The 11272-nt window shown below is 37.4% G+C and overlaps 1 protein-coding gene across 2 annotated transcripts; it reads right to left on the minus strand.

The window, feature by feature from the left end:
* Positions 1 to 865: 865 nt before the first annotated feature.
* LOC107792210 (putative E3 ubiquitin-protein ligase LUL4) lies at positions 866 to 10182 on the minus strand. Of its 2 annotated transcripts, none has more exons than XM_016614402.2 (4): positions 9520 to 10182; positions 6862 to 7369; positions 1266 to 1358; positions 866 to 1075 (listed from the first exon to the last, which is right to left on the minus strand). In XM_016614402.2, exons 1-4 carry the CDS (start codon positions 10062 to 10064, stop codon positions 1046 to 1048), a joined length of 1176 nt encoding a protein of 391 aa, XP_016469888.2. In that variant the 5' UTR covers positions 10065 to 10182; the 3' UTR covers positions 866 to 1045. The 2 variants fall into 2 exon arrangements, with proteins under 2 accessions (XP_016469888.2, XP_016469889.2); XM_016614403.2 differs by having other exon boundaries at positions 1256 to 1358; positions 9520 to 10180.
* Positions 10183 to 11272: the final 1090 nt, after the last annotated feature.

Raw genomic sequence — 11272 nt, forward strand, 5'->3', positions numbered from 1 at the left:
AGTCCAAACCCATGTAAATAGAACTTCTCTCTATAAATAATATTTTCACCTGGCCTAGTCAGTGAGTACGATAGATTGATATTCGCACAAGGAAGCACCAAATGGTTCTACTGGAGAATATTTTGTTCTCCGAAAACTGTATACATGAGGCCATCCAATATCGGCGTTCCAAATATCAGTTAGCATTAGCAACTCTACATCAATATTTGGAGAACACAAAACAACATAACTCTCTAAAAGAGTACTTTCCATAAAAATAAAAATTGTAACGACCACAAAAATAGCTTTAGAGGACTTTCATGTGGATAAAGAGAAAATTCATAACGTGAAAACGAAACATAATCTTTTGGTTCTTCTCAGTGTCTTATCAATATCCCACACTCGTTATATTCTTTTCCATCTTTGACTCTGCAGTGGAAAACCAAAAAAAGGGGAAGTGGAGAAGGAAAGTAATTCTCTACTCAAACTTAAAGCGGAATTGAACTGCCATGTCCAAAGCATACTTTTTCCTTTACTACTGTCAAGAACATAAGCAACATGATCCAGTGATACGTCAAAGTTCAAACCTTGGGATCTGCACACAACACTTTTACTTTAACGTCATTCAAAATTGTCTCCCTTCTGCACAAGAGACCAATCCTTCCCATTCAAACAGATTCCTTATACTTTCAGACACCATTTCAGCCTTTTGTCTTCTCAAAATCCTAGTAAAGCCAAAGCCAAGATTCATCATGTGCTTTCCCCCCCTTTTTTCTCCACTTTACTTGCAGTACAAATATTCCCACCCCTTTTTTCTCCATCACATAGAAAATAAGAATGAAAAAAGAATAAAAGAGGAAAAACATTGGGGTTCTCAAGCTAATTACCTCAAGAATAAAGGGATAATAACTAAAAGATGTGTCTAAATTTTCCTTTAAGAAAAAGGTGAAAATGTTGGGAAAACTTCTATTATTCACACCATATTATGTACAATCTCTGTGCTATACAATCACAGGCCGAATATTGAACCAAAAAACAATCCTTGGACTTGTTACAATTCTGGCTGTCACAACATCCCAGCTTTATGATGCCGCCACTACAAAGCAGAAAATGAAAAAAATATGTCAAGGTTGAAGACAGAAGAGATAGAGCCACTTGCATGAATCATTAGATACTGCGTAACATTTCTGTGTTCATAAGAAATACTCCTATTTAGATTAGCTTTGACAGCAGTAAACAATGTAACCAAAACTTAGTATTGTTATCTAGGTTTAACCTTCGTTGACCTTAATTTCCAGAAGTTCCTCAATGGGTTGGCGGCATATAGGGCACTTATTTGATTGATGCCTCAGTGCTTTGGCGCATTCACTGCACAAACACTGCAATTTTGAAATACCAGAGTTAAATGGACATCAAAAAGGAAAGAAATTGAGAATATAAGATAAGACACAACTTTAAAACAAGAGAACTTCCTGCTGAGAGACTATACCTTCTTTCTCCTGCTTTCCTATATTTTATCGTTTTTCATTTCAATTAATGTAATGGCAATTAATAAGTCTCCACAGGAACTCAAAGGAGAGATCAAATGATCAAATAAAGCATCCTCAAAAACTACGAGATAAAGCACTCTGTAAGAAGTGATAAGGATAATCCAAATCCTAACAGATCTTTCTCATCAACGTAATCCATTTACCTCAAGCTACACTAGCTAGAGTCCTAGTTATAGTCACACTCAAACTCTTGTGAATATCTCTATTGTACTTATCTATTTAGATTGAACCCTTCTGAATTTACTATATAAATTGTACATGGTTGAGGCAATAGAAACAATCATTTTCCTACAGATATTAAGATTCTTTATGGTACCAAGAGCCTTCTAAAAACTCACACGAGTTACTCCCTTATTTTTTCAGAATGGGTGATTCATAGACTCACTCTTCAGCCACCTTGTCTACTTTCCCCACCGTCACAATCAGTCATGGGAACATTGCTTAGCCATCCCAATTAATTTCATTCAATCCAGCATCCCAACTCCCCTTGAAATTGCAAGGAAGCTCCAACTACTGCACTTGGAAATCACAAGTCATAACTCTTCTCTTTGGTTATGATCTTCTTGGGTATGTGGATGGGTCACTTCCCTCTCCATCTGTGCATATCCAAGATGGAGCAAACAATGAATTTCCCAACCCCGCGTTCAAGCTTTGGCAGAGACAGGATAGCCTTGTCCGCAATGCTATCATGGCCCGCAACAGAATTCCCTGGCACTGATGAAATAATTGTTGGAGATGGTAAAACCATTCCGATTACTCATATTGGTCACACTACACTTTCTTCATCTCATAATTCTTTTAAGTTACAGAATGTTCTTTGTTCCCCATATATAAAAAAGAAACTAATCTCTGTTGCTCAATTTTGTCGTCAAAATCTAACATCCATTGAATTTTTTCCTTATTCTTTTCTTGTGAAGGATTTGAGCACGGGGGCATGTCTTCTGCAAGGTCGGAGTAAAGGTGATCTCTACGAATGGCCACCAACCAGTGTCTCACCCCCTTAACTTTGCTACTCAATCATCACCGTCCCTGCACCTTTGGCATGCTCGTCTTGGCCACCCTCAACCTCGTATCACTAAAGCATGTGTGTTCTCATTCAAGCTTCCAGTGTCAATTAATGCTCCTTTTACCCTTTGCAATTCATGTCTATGTAATAAAAGTCATCGTTTCCCATTCGTGTGACAATTCTATTTCTAGTTCTAAGCCATTTGATGTTATTTATTAAGATGTTTGGGGTTTATCTCCAATTCCCTCCTTTGACAACTTTCGATTCTATGTTATCTTTGTTGATCACAAATAAAGCAGATGTTAAAAGTATTTTTATTAACTTCACTCGAATGATTCATAATCAGTTTAGTGCATCCATCAAGACACTATACACAGATGGATGAGGTGAATATATTGGTCTTAAATCTCTCTTACTGGAAATGGGCATTCAGCATCTCATGAGTCCTCCATATACTCCTCAAATAGTTGGAACTGCCGAAAGAAAACATAGACATGTCGTTGACACTGCCCTGACCTTACTTCATCATGCCTCGGTACCACTCAAATTTTGGTCCATTGCATTCCAAACTACAGTATTCCTCATTAATCGACTACCAACACCTTTGCTCAACTTAAAATCACCATTTCAGTGTTTGTTCAATACCACACCTAATCATCACAAGCTCCGGGTTTTTGGTTGCCTTTGCTATCCTTGGCTTAAACCTTACTCTAGCTCCAAACTTGATACAAAATCAAAACCTTGTGTCTTTATGGGGTACTCCTCTGTCACTAACAATTTTGCTTGCCTAGATCTCTTGACCTCAAAATTATTTCTCTCCCGACATGTTATCTTTGTCGAACATGTTTTTCCATTCAAGTTGAACTTCCCTTCCCTTGATCGCGCTTCAACCTCCAACTTGGAGTTTTGGCACTGTCCAGTAGCTTCCTCCTCCTCATTTTCCCTACCTTATACCAATGAATCATGCATTCCACCTCCTATACCTCAAGACATCAACATGGTTGTCCTAAGGACTACTCAAGAGATCACTGCAACTCCAACTACTGCAGAGGATGTGTCACCAAGTACTGTTGTAAGTACCTCAGCTAATTCACCCTCACTCTCTACTACAAGCATGCCCAACACCATGTCTCCTGTTGCACAATATCCTTTGCCTCCGCCACAACCTTTGCCACCTGCTCCTACTCACTCTATGGTCACGAGATCCCAGAACAATATCTTCAAACCAAAAGTTGTCTTTGACTTTCTTGCTATCTCTTCCACCAAACCGCTTCCTCTTGCTCCGACAACTTTTGCCCAAGCAAACAAGTATCCTGAATGGAAAACAACCATGAAGGATGAATTTACTGCCCTTATGAGAAATTCCACCTGGACTTTGGTTCCCCCATCTCCATCTCAAAATGTAGTTGGTTGCAAGTGGGTTTATCGTGTCAAGCATAAACCTGATGGGTCTGTGAATCGCTACAAAGCGAGATTAGTTGCAAAGGGTTTTCATCAACGACCTGGGGTAGACTTTCATTCCACTTTTAGTCTTGTGATCAAACATACTACAATACGTTTAATCCTTGCGCTTGCGGTGTCGTTTAAGTGGCCCTTGCGACAATTAGATGTGAACAATGCCTTCTTACAAGGTACACTTCATGAAGTTGTATACATGAATCAATCACCCAGTTTTAGGGATCCTAAATTTCCACCACATGTATGCAAGCTTCATAAGTCAATATATGGCCTTCGTCAAGCACCTAGGGCATGGTACAACGAGCTCAAACAATACCTTCTGTCATTTGGTTTTCAAAGGGCTAAATCTGATGACTCTTTATTCCTGAAATGTACTACCACCTCATTACTCTTTGTGATGGTCTATGTCGATGATATCGTCGTCACTGGTTCTAACTCTTCTCATGTCCAAAGTACCATCAAACTACTAGGTAACCGGTTTTCCATCAAAGATCTTGGTTCTTTACATTTTTTCCTTGGTGTTGAAGTCTTGGAGCATGCTCATGGTTTGGTTCTCACCCAAAGCAGCTTCATCGCTGATCTTCTGGAAAGATTCGGCATGCTCGATGCGAACAGTGTTAGCACTCCGATGTTAACCAATGAACCTCTTTCACTTGATGATGGATCATCATCTGCAGATGCCAAGTTATACAGACAAATTATCGGTTCCTTACATTATCTAACATTCACTCGTCCAGATATATGTTTTGCAGTGAACAAACTTGCTCAGTTTCAGCATCGACCAAGCCTGAAACATTGGCAAGCGGCCAAGAGACCTCTATGCTACTTGAAGGGTACCATTACTTATGGTCTTCACTTTACGCCCGCCACTTCTTTCAAGTTGCTAGCTTACTCAGATGCTGATTGGGGTGGTATACCAGACACCAGGCACTCAACTTCTGCCTATGTTATACTTCTTGGCAATAATCTAATAAGTTGGTGCTCCAAAAAGCAACGCACAGTTGCTAGATCGTCTACTGAAGCAGAATATAGGGTTGTTGCTTCTGCTGTAGCTGAGCTTAATTGGATCACAAACCTAATGAAGGAATTGCATGTTTCCATGTCCAGCCCTCCGAAGGTACTCTATGACAATATTGGTGCTACCTATTTAAGTCGAAATCCAGTCTTTCACAGTCGAATGAAGCATGTGGCCATTGATTTTCACTTCGTCCGCGACCAAGTAGAAAGAAATGAGCTTTCAGTAAGTCACATACCTACTGGGAGTCAACTTGCTGATGCTTTGACAAAGGCACTGCCTAAACGATCATTTGGACAATTCATTCACAAGATTGGCCTCAAGGAGATTGAGCCCATCTTGAGGGGGCATGATAAGGATAATCCAAATCCTAACAGATCTTTCTCATCAACGTAATCCATTTACCTCAAGCTATACTAGCTAGAGTCCTAGTCATAGTCACACTCAAACTCTTGTGAATATCTCTGTTGTATTTATCTATTTAGATTGAACCCTTCTGAATTTACTATATAAATTGTACATGGTTGAGGCAATAGAAACAATCCTTTTCTTACAAATATTAAGATTCTTTAAGAAGGAGGGCGATTCTTAAACCAAAAATTTTAAACTTAAACAAAATTATATAACATCCATTTGTCTTTCTTTTATTTCGTATTTTTGGGGATGGGGGTGGGGGTGGGTGGGGGGTTAATGTTGATCACTCCCTCCTTCCCACTTATGTCACATAATATAGAAGAAAAAATACGAAGTTGTCACAAATTATTACCTCGAGTTATTTACCATTCTGAGCATATTAGCCTATTACGTAGTGTTTGAGAAAGGAAATGCTAAAGCGGAAAATGAACTATAAAATTATATAACCATTAGCGTTTTCACGTGAATATATTGTTACAGATATCTGCTGAAATAGGTCAACCTTTATCTCCACAAAATTTTCTATAAAGTGTATAAAAAGGCATACATAGATGTGTCCCATAGACTCATATAGTCCAGTAAGGCAAGTTAGCCATGGCAAACGCTTCAGAAGGCAGACTAATAAAGATCACATCCTGCTGGCACAGACATATTTCTTTAGCCTTAAACTCTTCTGACTAGTGAGAGACTGCGAGTCAATTTTACATATACTACAGATTTCCAATAATTATAAATCCAGAAGTAGTGAATTTTTTAAGCTTTCCAATGAGAAATAAACGTAGTAGAGGTAACATCCTATTAAAATTGATCAAAAGCATTTGGTAGTCATTTGACCCCTCTTGAAATTCGAGGGCCTTATCCCCAACTCCAGCTCTGGAGTTCATTATATTCCCCAATGTCAACCTCCAATAAAGACTGAATTCCAGTATGTTACTGGGAGAACCAAGTCTGCCAAATTGCAAAAACAATTATTGGTTTGATCTTCTTCTTTTTTTCTATGTGTGTGTTGTGGGGTGGGGGGTGGGGGTGGGGGAATTAATTTGTTGTTCTTAAGTAATGAAGCAACATCTATAACCTAAAGATTCGTAAAAGATTTTCAAACTAGAAGCACGGCCAACAATGAGTGGATGTGCGGGTGCAGACTAGAGACATCAGAGATGGCCAAGTTTTCCAAAAGTCTACTATATCATCAATATTCACAAAAACCTATGGCCCATCATATGCTCCAGTAAACTCTATGAGGAGAGGAGCCATCAGTTTTTTTTTCCTTTTTGAGAGGAACGGCTTTACACAAGTGTAAAATCCAACACTACTTCTCAAGAGGTTATTGATATAAGTATGATCCAAGAGTAATATGCACCAGATTCTCTAAACTTATTATATATTGTTATCTTATGATATTGAAGAAATAAAGCAACTGTCGAAGTAGATGACCATACCATATGCCTACATGGCAAAACTGCTGTGTCTTTCGGCTCAGTCATGCAAATCACGCATTCTTTTCCTGACTCCTCATCATTGACAGTAGTTTCATCTGAATTGCTGATACCATAAATCTCTCGCAACTCATAGCGAACTCCTTCAATCCATAAAATCTGCTTGATCACTTTCACTAGGAAATGATCCTCATTATTCTTCACTAGCACAGCTTCAGTTATCTGTGCATGGGGAGACTTATCCAGTGATTGCTCATCATACTTCTCGTCTGTTAGTTTAGATGGACGACATGACTCTGCTGATATAATAAGCGGGAAAATTTCTTCTCCTTGGATTGGCTTTGATAATTCATTGACGTCGAAAAACCCGAGGTCAATTCCAGTTCCTGAAGGCTGGCAAAACTTTTGGCCCAGACCTTTTTCAAATGGTATTTGAACAGGCTTGATTTCAGGATATACTGGACTGAATTTGCAGTTGGCCCCTTCCTTCGCAAAGTAGAAAATGGTGATACTGCAGGCAAAGGACAAAGGAAAAGAAATAAATGTTATTCTTCATTTTTTGGTCAAAATAATAGTAAATGCTATTTTATGAAACATCAACTGAGTGCCAGACTAGGAGAGCATAGCACCAGCATCACTAACATAAGTAAGAAGCAATCACTGGAACCAAAATACCAACAGAGCATATTCTAAAAATATTAAGTAAAAACTTTTCGAACAAGACAGCAAAATGGTTGAGAAACAATCACATTATATATAGGTTCATGAACAAATTGTCAAACCTCAACCAGAAATACTCACGCAAATTTAGCAGTGTTACAAGAAAGAAAGATCTATATTCCGTTCTGCCAGACCCAAAGAACTGATTCTTCACAAGAAAATAAACAAAATTTACTCATTCCTATTGCACAAGGCCCTTTCAATAACAGGGAAAAACCAAAAAGAGAAAATGCAGGAACTTCATTCCCCTAGAAAACTTGAAGAGAAAGACAAAAGGCTACTGCTCTATTGACACGCTATTTGTGACTCCAAAAAAGAGAGAAGCCTGGTCAGTACAATGGCCTGCTTAAAAACCTATTGCTAAATAAGGATTTGTTATGCGCCACGTACTGAAAATCTTCTCATAGAAATATAAAAACGTACCTGACTGATCTTTTCGCGGGAGATGTTCTTTATTTTAGATAATGAAAGCACTCAATTATTACTAACCCAAAGAAATATGACCTCTCTGAGATATACGGTTTATAATCAATCAGAATATAGTGAGCATGTCGCCATCCAGGAATCTGATATTTGAAAAAGCGGCTGATCCAGAAGAATTTCCAAATATCTATCCTTTTGTGGGGTTTGTCCTCTCAAACTAGGGCTTAAAGAAAAAGAGGAAACAACAATTTTCTTATACAATAATAAAGCAATATTAACTCAGATTTTTATGTCATTTGTTCTTTCACAGATGATCTCCTTAGACTACATACAAACCAACCAGTAACAGAGCTAGTATTTTCACTAAGGGCGGTCAAAATATAAAATAAACACACAAAAAAGCCAAGGGATTCAACATATTTTTTTTTTATATATACATATATATGGAAAAAAATGGACAAATCTACATAGTATAATTTTCCGGCGAAGAGGTGCCTATTGACTCCCTTTGGACAAGGTAGCTCCACCCCTGCCCAAGCTACCATAATAGTTCAGACGTTAACACATTATTAGCCAAGAGTTCAGCACAATGAGGCTCACTGAACTAGCTAAGTTATTATTGTGGAGACCTTGAACTTAGAAGTTTTTATCTTCCAAAGTTATTGGCAGACCTTCAAAGCATTGTCATGTAGTTTTTGCCGAACAAGACACGACGATGTAAAAGAGTAACTCATAATACCTTCAATTAAACTTTTGTCAAGCCTTGGGATCGGGACTCTCACCACAACTACTAGAATATCATTCCATAGATCGTTAACACAAAAAAATTGCCTAAATCAAAATCTTAAGTAAACAGTTGGATCCAAACCAATCACCACAAAGAATGCCCCAAAGGTGCGGATACTACAAGTTCCTCTACAAGTTGTCCAAAAGTTAATTCTTACATTACCAGGTATTTGCATGGTCATTCTTGATATCCCCAATAGAAACTTGGAAAAATGCAGAGAGAGAACAGATGACTCAACATCACATGTCAACAAGGTTTGCAGGAATTTGGCATTTAATAACATGTGATTCTTTTTAAACATCTATCCACAGATACTTTACTAGCAGTTGACTTTACCCCTACAATCCAAAAATGTCAGGCTTACACAGCTTTACACAATAATATCCCTTCGATCCCTGAGTTTTAATCTCATATAATAGAAGCAAAATAATTGTATACTTCTAAACGATACCACAACAATCCATCAAAACAATTAAATCAAAGCCAATTTAGACATAATTCAGTCATAAACTTACAGCATTTATGCAGCCACTACATGAGATCATTTACAGAATTACAGATTCCTCATTAATTTTCAATTTAGTCATGCTTTTTAATCCTCCATTACAGGGGTTCCTTAGAAGCTCATTTCTATAACAAATTACAGAGTACTAACTACACAACTCAAAGGCATAATAATTAATATAAAAAAGAACCATGAAATCAAAGCAAGAGGGAAAAATGATCAGTACCTTCCATCAACAAGGGCATCAAAAGTAAAGGTAACCAAATGGGAATCCTTATTGAGCTCATCGAGTTGAATCCGTATAGTATCCTTATGAACATTAACATCATTCTTGATCTTCTTTGCATTTTGATGATCCACATACGGCACCACCGGCAACGGCGCTGGCGGAGGTCTAAACCCACCCCATCCATTATTACCGTGAGGATGATAATAAGGAGGGTAATGATTTTGATAGACTACAGGCCTACTACTACTACCATAACTGGACTGATGATTGAAACTGAAATGGTAATTATAAGAATTTGAAGGAGGTGGGGGTGGGGGGTAAGTCGGGACCACGTTATGGCGTGGGGGTGGGGGGAGTAAAGGATAGGGGTTTTGTGAGGGGGGAGGTCGTGTTGCAGTAGTTGGAGGAAAGGAGTAGCTTGGGTGGGGTGGTGGTGTAAGAGGAGGGAGGGCCGGAGGAATGGAAGAAGACGGTGGCGGTAGTGGCGGAGGAGGGCGGTGGAAGTGATGATTTTGTTGCCTTTTACTCAAAGAAATTCCCATTTTTTTTTGCTTAGGGAAGAAGCAGCAGAAGACGAAGAAAAGTTTTGAAGAAATCAACGGAAAATTAGAGCAGAAGATGGATGAAAATGTGGGACCCACGCGGGAAGATTTGGTCTGATCAACGTTTGAAGGGAAATAGGCAGGATGTTTAGGTGTTGAAGAAAAATTAAATTATTTGCGTTTGTACAAAAACTTGATTTCTTTTTTCAGCCTTTGTTTAATAAAAAATAATAATTCAGCCTCTTCTTTAGAAATTCGGCTATTACAATCGCTAGTGAAGTTAAAACGTCAGATTATGATTAATCCCATATTATGATGACAAGAATATTACTTTATGTTAAGAATTTTTTTTATATTGTTATTTTATGTTATTTTGATTCTAGAATATGTCAGAATTTGACATTTTTGTGTTCTAACAGTGTCTAGAAGTACATCTTCTTTTTATTATAAATTATTTTACTTTGTTTACAGAAAAAAGGCTTGATCTTATTAAATTGCATTTTTTTTCGTCTTATCAAGTTGCAGGTGTACTTGTAAATTTAGTAATAAAAAGACTTTTGTTTGAACAAAACAAAGAAAAATCTAAATAGTATATAAAGTAAGTATTTAACTTATTATTCAAAAGGATAAAGCGTTTAGTAAAAGATATAACTTTTGCTATTTATGAATTTCTCTTAACAAGGATTATTGGCATTCTTTTCTTCGCCGGTGGCAATTAAAAACATATAATTAAATAATATAATATTAATATTGTTATAATGCCATCCTGATCAAGATCAAATAAAACAATTTGACTGAAAATTGAGGATCTCGAAACCTAGTTTTGGGCTTTGACCAAAGAAATGTACATAATTTACTTCTCATTAGGTTTTAATAATCTCTTAACGGGTCGTTTGGTTTGAATACGGCTTATGGCGGGATAAGTTATACTGAGATTAGTTATTCTGGTATTATTTTTTATCTACTGTTTGGTATGTTGTATTAAAAATGACAATTGCATAATTTCTAAGAAGAAGGTATAAGTTATCCCGGCACTAATTATCCCACCCTATATAAGGTATAAGTTATCCCGGTACTAATTTTAATCCCGAGATAACTTATACCATATTTGCTAACCAAACAAAGTATTAAGGTAATATTAAATTTTTATACTACTAATATACCTTCTTATACCTCGTACCCAAACGACCCCTAAATTGATAATTAAT

The sequence above is a fragment of the Nicotiana tabacum genome, chromosome 19 (assembly GCF_000715075.1).
Source record: "Nicotiana tabacum cultivar K326 chromosome 19, ASM71507v2, whole genome shotgun sequence".
NCBI classification, from domain to species: domain Eukaryota; kingdom Viridiplantae; phylum Streptophyta; class Magnoliopsida; order Solanales; family Solanaceae; genus Nicotiana; species Nicotiana tabacum.

What these genes read in the sequence shown, in the direction of transcription:
- LOC107792210 (XM_016614402.2), bottom strand. Translation starts at nt 10,064, where the DNA reads ATGGGAATTTCTTTGAGTAAAAGGCAACAAAATCATCACTTCCACCGC. An exon ending in GATGCCCTTGTTGATGGAAG is followed by an intron (nt 7,370 to 9,519) that starts GTACTGATCATT and finishes CTTTGCCTGCAG; the next exon opens with TATCACCATTTTCTACTTTG. An exon ending in TTTTGCCATGTAGGCATATG is followed by an intron (nt 1,359 to 6,861) that starts GTATGGTCATCT and finishes TCAAAATTGCAG; the next exon opens with TGTTTGTGCAGTGAATGCGC.